Below are 12551 nucleotides of genomic sequence, written 5' to 3'. Positions count from 1 at the left end.
ACCCGCCCTAGTGTGAGAAAAAAAATCTCATTCACTAGACGGATTGCTGAGGGGGGGCCTCCGACTGGCCCCTATAAATCATTCTTTAATCAGAGGCCTCCGAGATTGGGCGCAAAATACCTTGGGGGGCAACACGGTGACACTTCGACTCCTCCCTGCATGCCCGTGCAGTGCTACTAGTTTTTATCTTGCGTATTTCGCCCCTGAGGTACTGTCAGTCTGCTCGTCAGGAAATGAAGAGGGATGACCTGAACCGTGCCTTTGCCCAAAAGCAAGCCACTGTCACAGAATTACTGTCTGTCAAATTCAACAGTTTGGGCCTGCATAGTTTCGTTGAATATTAGTCGACTTCAGCAGTAGCTGGAAATAGTAGAGCTAAATTTTGCAGTGACTCTGCAGTGCACCATGAAGACCTACAAACATTGTTTTGCTTACCCATGTTTTAGTTATGGCTGCCATTTACATCGATAGACATCTACTTCATTTAAATTGGTGGGCTTAGGGGTGATTGCAGTACAATTGTTGGCGAAAGACATTCAAGTCATTTGGATGGGTGGCTCCCATTCAAAGGACTTTAATGACATTTATTTTCCGTTCCACTTATTCTCACAAGGGTCGTGGGGATGCTTAAGCATATCCCAGGCCACTATTGGCAGTAGGCGGGAAATAGTCGGAAGTCTTTAGTTGATTGAGAAAGTTTTGTGGGAGTGACTGCTATTACTTTCATCTCAAAGTTTTGTTCATGAATAAAGCAATAATGTATCAAATGATCCAGATAGCAATCACTCTGATGAAAATGCACAAAAATGTGTCATTTAAATTTTGGTCCACGAGAGGGCATGGTATAGACAGCTTGCAATGATATGCTGTTATGAATTTACAAAGCAATACTCACGTGTTGGAATCTTCAGTATCTGCGTAGTTTGCAGAGCAGTGAGTCAGTCAAGTACAAGTGAGAGCTCGGTGCAAGGCAAAGATGTTTTGACGTCACAGGCTTGCTTTTTCTAGCGCCGCTGTGTGCGCCTCTCGAGTCAGTGGAAGTTGCGTCCACGCGTCATCATCATCATGACCAAGAGCAGCACTCTCGGAATAAGCCGTTTTCCTCAGAGGAGCGACTTTGGGAAGTCACACAAGATGGATTTTCTTCCAGCTTTGGAGTCATTCTAAAAGAGACAAGATCAGTTCAAAAAGAGAAAAAAAAGATGTACTGTTGGTACCCATGGAGTGATGGCATGCACGCTCCTTTTCAGTCGCCGGCTTACCAAAACATCAGTGTGCTTGTTGTCCCTCTTTCTCTCCTACGTGGGCTACTGCACATTATTCCACGGCGACCCCCTCATGCTACTGGCTTCGGGGGATCCGGAGCCGATCTGCGGTCGGAGGACGCTGACTGACGGAACCTGCGCGTCTGCCGCACCGCCGCTCGCAGAGGCATCCCGGATAAAGACAGCCGAGGGGCCACCCTCAGCTGCTCTCCACACCAGGGGTCACACACCTGGCCCACCTATGGGGCACGCCAAATTTGGGAATAAGAAACTACCCAAAGCTGTCATCGTTGGGGTGAAGAAAGGAGGAACTAGGGCGGTTCTGGAGTTCATTCGGATTCATCCGGACGTGAGAGCTGCTGGTACCGAGACGCACTTCTTTGACAGGCACTATGACCGAGGGCTGGAGTGGTACAGGTGAGGGAGGTCATAGGAACAGTGAACCCACTAATTTCTCACTATAATGTGCTTTTTTTCCTGCCATTTTTGTATATAAACATTATCATAAAAATGAGACAGAAGAGTATTCATGCGTAAAAGCAGATTAGTTGCATCATATGTTTTCAATATGCATATATTCCTCATGTTTAATTTTTTATATTGCTTAAAATATATGTAAATATGAAGTATTTGGCTGGTACATTGCTGCATGTACGATGATTGTTGAAAAACTTGGTGTATACTACTGCCTGTGAGGTTAGAAATTGTTCGATGAAATATGATTTTAAATTGGATATATATACTGTGCTTTTGCCATGTTTTCCAAACTGCAAAGATATATGACAATCTTGTACGAACCAGTAAAGTGATCCTGTTTTTCTCCCTCAAACTTAAAGAAAAACTGTCGCTGGCAAAAAAAAAAAACTTAACATACGTAGATATATTATCTGCAGTAAAAATAAGTCATATTTGGACCAATTTAAATGGAATGTACCTCATTAGTTATGTTAAGCGACATAAGGTATACAGTATATTTCCCTTTGTTTACAATAAAATAAATGAGCTTTATTTCCAACCCGCAGTTATGCTACTTTAAGTATATTTATTTATTTCAGTCTAGTATTTAAGTGTAGCCCAAATTTTAAGGAGAAGCGGAGATCATTTTGGTTAATTAAGCCACTTGCTTTCCATCGTCAACAAACTTTTGCATTTCTTTGCAAGAAGTTCTAATGTGTTGGTTATTGATCCAAAACTGCAAAAACAGCGCTTTTAACAAAGTGTGGCCTCATTAAATGGCCGCGTTTGTCCAAAGCCTGTCAGACACTTCATTAGGCATACCCGCAAAATCCATATTCAGAGCCAGTACAAGAGTTATCTTAGTTGTAAAGTCAGGAATGTTGAACTATGTCATGAAAGAGTACAGACATAATATTGCCATAAATCAAACATTCATTCCAATCACTTTGAGGTTTAAGTCATATCCGTTTTTGTAAATGATTTACTGTCAAGCAGTGGAGTTGACACCATTGCAGAATAAAAGCCTCCTTGCTACACTAATTGGCATTCGGGGCAGTTTGACTGTCAGCCGCCAGAAAATGTCAAATGCCAGCACGCAGACTTGAGCGTTTTGTGAGCCTTCATAAGTGTACGTTTGCTTCTAATGAGGAAAGGTCAAACTGTGGAGCCAGACAGGAATTTATTGACCAATGGGGCTTTGGGCAACAATTCTCTCAAACAAGCAAAAAGGTGAGAGATCCTTGAAAGTTTACAAATGATAATTCTCACAAGGATACAGTCCAAGAGAGAATAGACCACCTTCTAATGTGAATAAGAAGTGGTATTTTTTAAACAATTTCCTTACAGACTAAGCATTTTTTGGGGGTTATTTATATTGTAATCAGTTTTTAACAATGACTCAAGCCATTTTGGAATTTAACTTTATTTTATCATATATTTTATGTGATGTTAAAACTATGATCCGTGGTCCATCCAGAGAGTTTCATCTATGCTCAAGTTTTAATTTGCAGTACTCCACTGTTGTTGTCATAATTCAATGAACACATGTAGGTTTTAATTGACATATAGGTTTTAGGTCATGTCGCGTCAACAGTGTCCCACTTTATAGTGAACATGGTCACATGCTGCTGTATGCATTGTGCATGCCGTCATAGTGATTTATTGCTTTTGAAGCTTGCTACACGATAGAGCCGGGTGCGACAATCCTCTCGTGACAAGCCACTGCACTCAAGTTGTGCATCAACATCTTCATTTGCATCAAGAAACTGGGATTGAAGCCAAAGTAGGTTTTCATCGCTTCTGATTTGGGGTGGAAATAGTTCACATTGTCTTTTTGCATAAGGACAAGTACTGAGATATAGAAAAAGACTGATTCAAGTACTTTCTTTAGCAAAAAAAATAAATTAAATTGCTAAATCTTGTGTCAAAAAAATCTAAAGTGTGGAATGTTTTTAGACATAAAATGGAAAAATCTGAACAAAACTTGCTTATAAGAGCCTATAAAGATAACACCTAAAAATAATAATAATAATAATAAATCTGCCTAAGCACAACAATGAACTATTATATTTCAAAACAGGCCTTTTTGCCACTTTCATCCCTCTGAAATGCAACATCTAATATTCTCATTTTCTTTTATGCAAAGGACAACTTGTCCTCTGTCGCTTAGCTTGTGCAGCATTTCAAAAGCACTCCACCACCCAAAGAAAGCGTAAAATAAATCATCTAAGTGGATGTAAACAAAAAGCCTTCTCTTTGCTTTTTTGTATTTCCATCAGAGGTTTGATGCCAAGGACTCTTGAAGGCCAAATAACCATGGAGAAGACTCCCAGCTACTTTGTGACTAAAGAAACACCACAACGGATCGCCGCCATGTCCCGAGACACTAAACTCATCGTGGTGGTGCGAGATCCTGTCACCCGAGCCATATCGGATTACACCCAGACTCTATCCAAAACTCCAGACTTGCCCAGTTTCCAGGAATTAGCCTTCCGGAACCAGAGCGCGGGATTGGTAGACGCGTCCTGGAACGCCATTCGCATCGGCCTATACTCCCTTCACCTTGAGAACTGGCTGCGCTACTTCGCCCTAACTCAGATCCACTTTGTCAGCGGCGAGCGCCTCATCACGGATCCGGCGAGCGAGCTGGCCCGGGTACAGGACTTCCTGGGGCTCAAACGTATCGTCACAGATAAGCACTTTTACTTCAACCGCACCAAAGGCTTTCCGTGCCTCAAGAAACCCGAAAGTAGCGGCTCGCCTCGCTGCTTGGGGAAATCCAAGGGCAGAACTCACGTGCAGATTGACCGCGATGCCATCGAGCAGCTGCGAGACTTCTACAGACCCTTTAATGTCAAATTCTATGAGATGGTGGGACATGATTTCAAGTGGGAATAGGGATGTAGAATAAACTGCAGTATATTTAAAAGGAGGACTTACATAGGCCAAGTTGGGAAAATACCAGTGCAATCGAATGGAATGAAGCTCATATAGATGAGAAGGCCATTTTTTCATCATGTATCTTATTTTCCTTTCATGATGACGAGATTATTCGAAAAGCAAAGAAGAACAATATTCTGGAATGGAAAATGGATGACTCTGAGAAGAGAGGGAACATTACTTTAAAACGTAAAAGCACTTTATCATATTTTCTGTATGTTAAACGGCAGTCAAATCCAGTGTCAAAGGGAAAAGAAAATGAATTCGTTTAGAATTTGGTTACCTGTGCACTTTTTGACTCCAGCCAGAAGATGTGAGTCATATTTTAATATTTCACCTACAATAAGCCTAACCCTCAAATGAGCAATTGGACAAACCCTCACACTGTAACCCTAACGGTAACCCTAACCCTATCTCGAATTCCAACCCTAAAAGAGATGACAAATTTGGTCATGAGCAATTGGACCAACCCTAAGGCTAACACTAACATCTTGTGGCGGTTTTCGGGATTGTAGGTTCGGAGATTCTGCAGTTACACTGGAAAAAAAAATTAAATAACAATAAAAATGACCTTACTAGCCTGATGCATGTCTCCTGACCTACGTATAAATTGTTCCCTCCATGTTGGGAGTATTTTTTTGTAGATTACTTTGGGGATTTCTGCAAAACGAGCCTTATAGTAAGGCCTCCTACCACATAATTATCAGATAAAGGCGCAACAATACCTACCAAAGGGAAGATGGAAAAAGAAACGTTAAAACATATATTATGACTTGTGTTCCTTTGCATTGAATGTTTTTTTTAAACATTCACTTTTCTCACTACCTAACCCTAACGTTAACTCTAACCCTAAAATGAATTAATATTCATGAGCCACTCCATTCACCAAGTCTCCAAAATTGCAGCAGAGTAGACACACTGAACTTCCCCCGAGGCCTTACTGAGCATGTGCAGCCGGCCAGACAAGAAGCAGGTGTTTGGTTTTTGGTGTGCATGGCAAGAATGAGTAGTCGTTGCTCGTCATCCTGCTTAGGCTCGTTCAGCCTTCACACGAAGGCCATGTGATGATGTACTATCGTCTGCTTGTCGTCATTCAAGCCCGCCTCATCGATCTACAATACACTACATATACGTACGTTTGTGAATGAGTCTCATACACAATCATTCCTCCATTAACTTATGTTCCATTGATCTATTCATTGCAACACAAAAACAAACCAGTCTTCATAAGTAGTATGACTGTAGTGCTTCCTTATAGGGGTGAAGAGTTGGGATTTGGTACATTTTGATTAAAAAAAAACAATAAAAATGTATACAGAACTGAACTAAATCAACCTGTTAGTCAGCATTCACCATTTGGACACATTGAGGATATAGATAAAGTATTATTGACTGTCTAAGATTGCTAGCAATTAATACGGATGATCATAAGGTCATATTTACTTCATTTAAAAAACATAAAAAAACATACTCCCACTTTCCATCTATTCCCATCTGTCTTTAATTACTGTAAAAGTCTTTGGAGGTGAAAACTGATGGTGTATTAAAAATTTAACCTCTAAGATGTGGTCAATACTCACATTGGATGCCAATTAATTCTTAAGCCAATTGGATTCTTGGCATACTACAAAAACAAGGGTGTTGTCAGCAAGTCTGCTGTGGGTGGCGATGATACCACCACGGGTGGACGAGTGGGTGGAAGGAATTTCAATCACGGTGCAAAGACAAAGGAGGGAGCACCTCACCATGGCAGGTTATCAAATACACTGGGAGACTGTAGGTCACATGATTGCTAAGGAAAGTTTCCATTTGGTCTACTGTGCCGCATACTAAAACAAAACAGCGACAGAACGGGTGATCTGTGGCCACAAAAGTAACATTATCACTGTATTCCTTATCATTTTCTGTAGCAGAGCGCATTGAAGCATTGCAGTTCAGAGTATTCTCTTAAGTGTCTATTACTCTATTTGCTATGTCCTTGTGAAAAAAGGGACACTTTAAAACGAATATATATATATATATATATATATATATATATATATATATATATATATATATATATATATATATATCATTCATTTTAAAGTGTCCCTTTTTTATATATAAATATATAAAGTACTCTCCCTTTCCTTCTCTAGCAAACCATTAAAATCACAAGTATAGGAAGGAAAGAAAACATAAAAAATGTTCCTCTTTTTCAGAACCTTCAAACCTCTACTATCAGGCTTTTTTTGTCTCCATCCTAACATTCATTATTCTCCCGTGACCTCCAGATGGGGGCGTCGGTTGTATAGCTCCTCTACCTCTGATACCTCCTCCCATCACCGTCATTTCTTGCACACCAGCGTCTCATTTCCGTTACTTCACACACACACACACATCCATACTCTTACACACACACACAGGTGAGCGCCAGAAGTTACTGCGAGCAATTGTGAGGATGGTGCACATGGGTCCTAATTAGGCATGAGGGCCAGGACGGAGCAATCCCGGGGAACAAGCGGCATCCAGAGTTTGATTAGACTCTCCCAGCGAGCACGAGGCCCTCTTGAGATTGGTTGCAGGTCAAATCTCTCTCACATACTCTCCCCCTCACACAGGCACAAACTTTGCCTACTTTTCAAATTGAAATTCCCATAGGAGGCAACCTATGCAAATGGTGAAGCTCTTGGCGGATGTGACCTATTTTGGCTATGGCTAATGAGGTATTAGTTTTTGATTGATAAATATATGCTAAAAATCGAAGCAGTAAAGCCGACTCAGCGGTTCACACAATGTTCATTCTTTTTCTGAACCACTTATCCTCACAAGTGTCGTGGGGGTGCTTGAGCCTATACCCGCTAACTACGGGCACCAAGCAGGGGACATCCTAAATCGGTGGCCAGCTAATTGCAGGGCTGCAGTACCCAGAGAAAACCCATGCAAGCCAAGGGAGAACATACAAACTCCACACAGTGTGGAACAACCTCGGAACTGTGAGCCTGACACACTCACCACTCGCATAATCCCCAGTGATTTGATTTTTCTCTCGTAATTAGTCGAAGATATCTTGAGCACTTTTTGTTGTTTATGTAAAGAATTCCATCAAAAGCTGACAAATATACTGCATCTTTTTCATACTTTCTGCAAAGAACTCTCAAACAAAGAATGCGGCAAATGACTCTCCCAAAAAGCAAATGAAATCATTTATAGTCTGAAGACAATGTTGAGAGTGTTTAAAAGTCACAGAAATGTCAGCCAGATGTAGTTCATCGAAGCCTAATAGCCGGTTTCAGCTCCTCACTGACTTTTAATGAGCTTCGGGAAAAAGGAACAGAATTTCACCAGCATTCTCAAGCTTTTTGTTTATAATTCTATAACAAGTGTTAGCAGGGGCCTGCAGCTGAATGCATTTCCCATGCATGCTCCATTTAAGGTGCACTATCTTTTTGTTCCTTTACACATTGCACTCTACATGCTTTATTCAGTTACACAAGGAAGACGCACAAAAAACAGCAGAGTTCCTAGGGTTTTCAAGCAAGTGACACTCGGCACTGAACCCTGTTCGGTCTTCGCACTTCTGAATAGTTCTACAAGCCGACAGGATGTCCCAGAGGTCTAAATCGCTGGTGGCTTTGGAGCCAAATTAAAACCAAGTGCTGACAACTGTATGGTGCAGTCGCAAGTACATAATGATACACGTTCTCACAACTATTTGCAGAGCGCCGTTGGAAGAACAGTCCACGGGGAAGGAAGCGTAATAGGTGTGCCGAGGTGATGCGCTCTAATGAGCTTATGGCGAGGAAAGTAGAGAGCAGAAGAAATGAGAAAAAGCGCTGGAGAGTTAAAGAAGCCAGGTCATCTTGTCTTTTTGTCACTAGAAAGCGACAAAACTTGTGACCCTGAAATTGCAATTCAGAGATGGAGAGGCACTATCAAGATGCTGGAACGCAGATGGAAAATGAAATGAACAGCATGAACTTTACAAACTAAAAGCACATACATAGACATTTTGAACAGTTCACATTTACGTGACCGACCTTTATGTAGGTTTTATTTTCTACATTAGAAAATACTTGAACCAAGGTGTGTAGAATTTTCTATCAACTACCACAACGAGGTGATGATAGTCCGAAATGTCCACCTATGCGTCCATTGGACCTTTTCTCAACGATGCGAACTGGGAAAACGATAAGATTGGAGACTCTAGACGGAACACACATCAGGAGATGAGTGCTAATTAGGATGCATGCCTGGCATCTCACGGAGGAGGATAACAAGGCTCATCTCAAGGCTGCCTCAGGAGGAAATCAAAACACGTCTGACGTGTCAGCAGCACCCCGGACTGCAGACCTACCACACCTGAGCTGACATACAAAGGTTACATTAAGATGTTGATAGGAGGGGGGCTTTCAACAGCCTATTTGTGAAGAATGGCAAATGACAGTACATCATTTACATTAAGATTATCATAGAACAAAGGTCTATACCAGCATGGGTTTTTCTGCTTGACTTTATAGTCTACTTATACTGTACATATAGAATAATATGCTTTTATTTTCTCAACATGGCGCTGTAAATATTGAATTTTGTCAGTGCATTGTGCACAATATTGTACAGAATTCTTGGGAAATAGAAAATTAAACATTAAAGTTAATTTATGAATACAATGGATACTTTTGTGTTAAAGTTTTTTATACAGTTATGACGGATGTTTTCAATTCTGCTCTTAAAATCTTTTTGTGATATATATATATTGTCCTCTCTCAATATTTGATGTGTTGGAAAATTCTTTAAAACAAATTAATTCCTCCCAAATTAATTCAGGGGCCTAAGGTGTAGTTCAATTGGGTTTTTCAAATTAGATTCAAACTTGTTGGAAAGGTTTTGAATGGAACATTGCAATAAGTGCAGTCTAATTAAATAAACTTGGATTTTAAGCTTATTAAAAATATATCTCTAGTAATATTTCTTGCACTATTTTATTCAAGATATCCTGGTGTGCACCCTAACAAAAACAAAATGGAGGAATGTCCCTCAGATTACGTGATAGACATCTGCACTTATCAAAGATTTTATGAATTCATTCTACATTTTATGTTTCTCCAAACACTCATTTATCTTCATGTGAAAATCAAACAGGACAGGCATTGAAATCATCTTCTCTTCTAAAGATGACAGAACTTTTGGTATAAAAAAAAAGAAAGTGTCAGACATTCGTGCCAAATTTCAGGGCGGTTTCGTGTCCCGGTTCTGACAGGATGCGCGCGCAAAAGCATGTTCGGGGCGGGCGTGCGTCGGAGTGAAGACGGCTTGGGAAAAAAAAAAAATCAAAGTGTGTTATTTTCCTCCCTGAAAGCTCATGACATCAAAGTATTCGCCTTCCTCTCCTGTGCTGCTTCCATCCTCAGAAATACTGCAAAGCCTCTAATGATAGAACGTATAAGGAGGTGCTATGGCTGCCAGCCAAAAGGAGAAAGAGCGAAAAAAAAAAAAAAAAGATGCATTGGAGGTGATGATTGACACTGGAATTTTTTTTTTTAATGTGGAATTCCTGTCATGTCGGTCCAGAACCCGTGAATTCCAACACATTGTGGCTGATGCTGCCCACAAAACACCAAAACAACAACAAGCTTTCTTTCAATCAATCACCACAAATGGTAAACCAACCTTTTAATTCACGCTATCATGACCACTAAAAAAATGATCCTTCACTGCCACTGAGTAAAAAAGTACTTCATTACTTATTACCACTGTCAATCACGCAAGTGTTGGCGGAGGAGTGTCAGACTCACAGTGTCATACTTCACACTTTTGAGCCACATTTGGGAAGGTCTTGAGATTCCAGTGAAGAAGCAAGCTTGCATAATGGAAGAGACATTAATGGGCAACAAACTGAGGAAACCTGCCAACTGCACAACGGGGGAAACATCAGATAAAACTGAAATGGAACCCATCAAACACTGCTTATTTTATTTATCTGGGGTCTAATGTCACTGCCAATGAGGAAATTGCATGAAAAAAGCAAAGTGCAAAAAAGGCAAGGCAGAAATCTAAAAATGTTTACATTTTGCAACCATTCTGACACAAAATGTACCATTGGGAAGGAAAAACTAATTCTGACTGATGTGAATGATCACTGCCAGGCTTCCTAGTTTAAAGGGATTGGCCGTCTATTGCCGTCAAATGCAGTTAACTAAAATCTAACCGTTTAATGCATGCACAGTTGATTCTAGAGAGTCTACTGGTGCTCCATTTGTTTTTCTAAGGCGCTCTGTACATCTGCTCGGTTTTATGTAATTCAGTCGTGGCCGTCGCGCCTGACACGTCATATATATTGCATCGACTAAAAAGCCGCTCTCTTGCCGCCTGCACTCAAGGCTTACTGGATTTTTCATCTCCAATTAAAAGGGAACTAAAGTATTGCACCGTTGGACTCGAGCAAGAGGGAGAAATAATTGACGTGCTCGCTCCCGAAACAAGTGAATTATTTAATCTGTTTTGGACTTTTATGGTGGTAAAGGGAGGGAAAAAAAAGCTTTTACATTCAAAATGCAATTATGTCTTGGGTTGGTGTGGAAAAAGGAACATTTGTCATAATGCTTGATTATCAGAATGATAAGTTTAGAGTATTTCAATGGTATAGAATATGGATTTTATATGGATTTAACATTGTGTTTTGTGATTGACATGTAAACTGTTATGGGTTGTACTTTCACTCAATATAGAAAATGTGATGAATAATTAACAATGATTCATATTGCAGAAGTTTGATGGATTTTTCCAGTTTTTCAGTTAAGAATCACGTGACTAAAAATATTAAAGTTGAAGCTAAATGGGAATAAATCAGCGATTCTTAACGTCACACGATAATGAGCCCTCGTTATGCCAAATCCATTTAGCACGATTGAATCCTTTGAGATCAACAAATACAAAGACCAATCAAACCGTGCATGGGGAAGGTGCCGTTCTGTGATGTATAAATACATACCGAGTATCTGACTTGAGAAGTTCTTCGACCCACTTCTTTTCCAACATGGTTTCATTTGTTTGCTCTCATTCGCATCTTCCATTGTGTTTGCTGGCAAATCAATATGGAAATGCAACACTCAAGAGAGCTTCAATATGTTCCTGTGAAGAAATCATAATCAATTATTTTGGCATAACTGAAAGGTCATGTGATGCATGTTTTGTTTTAATGCTTCTTTGAATACGAATAATCACAAAATAGTCAAAAGAATGTTTCTTTACAATTAATATGATAAGAAAAATGACTGGAAAACATTACTTTTACAAATTTAATAGAGTAAATATAGGTTATGTCACACCAATGCAACACAATTTAGTCCCAATACAAGAATTTCTTATTTTAGTTTTGATGTAGTTTCGTAGAATCCAGAAAAAAATGAAACAGCACTAAAAGTCTGGATCTTGCCAAAAAGACCAAAAGTCCATATGAGCTCCTGTGATAAAAAATATTTCTAAATAGACCAAAAAGATTCAATGCAAAAAAATTGGTGGCCTTCCTCTTCAATCCTTCGACAAAGTGTCTCAAAATGAAGCCTCAGAAACATCAATATGGATCGAATTTGGCTACCGGAGATGCAGAGATTGCACTGATCAATCCGGCGAGATTGCATCAGCCGCATTTCTGGCGTAGCCAAAATGGCGAGCCGACGTGTCAACTCATTCCACATGTTAGACGAGCCGCCTCTCGCAGGTCACCAAGGCCGATGTCACGCTTGAATTCCGATCAAACTTGAGAATTCTCCAATGAGGTCTTGCTAATGAGCCTCTCTTGGAAGTGATACAAAATGGAGATGATTATTGATGTGAGCATAAGAGTCTGGCTCCTTTGCACCACAGTCTCGTGCCAGTTTGTAGTCACTTTTTTTTCTTTTCGGGACATTC

General features: G+C 40.2%; 1 protein-coding gene across 1 annotated transcript; it reads left to right on the top strand.

Annotated features, from left to right (window-relative positions):
• The first annotated feature begins 936 nt into the window (after window positions 1–936).
• LOC144211563 (heparan sulfate glucosamine 3-O-sulfotransferase 2-like) lies at window positions 937–5214 on the top strand. The gene is made up of 2 exons (XM_077738915.1): window positions 937–1682; window positions 4001–5214. The coding sequence occupies exons 1-2, from the start codon at window positions 1228–1230 to the stop codon at window positions 4617–4619; spliced, it is 1074 nt and encodes a 357-aa protein (XP_077595041.1). The 5' UTR covers window positions 937–1227; the 3' UTR covers window positions 4620–5214.
• Window positions 5215–12551: the final 7337 nt, after the last annotated feature.

Source organism: Stigmatopora nigra, chromosome 18, assembly GCF_051989575.1.
Source record: "Stigmatopora nigra isolate UIUO_SnigA chromosome 18, RoL_Snig_1.1, whole genome shotgun sequence".
Classification (NCBI taxonomy): Eukaryota; Metazoa; Chordata; class Actinopteri; order Syngnathiformes; family Syngnathidae; genus Stigmatopora; species Stigmatopora nigra.
Note: the sequence above shows the minus strand (reverse complement) of the source record. Positions and strands in the feature narration are given on the sequence as shown.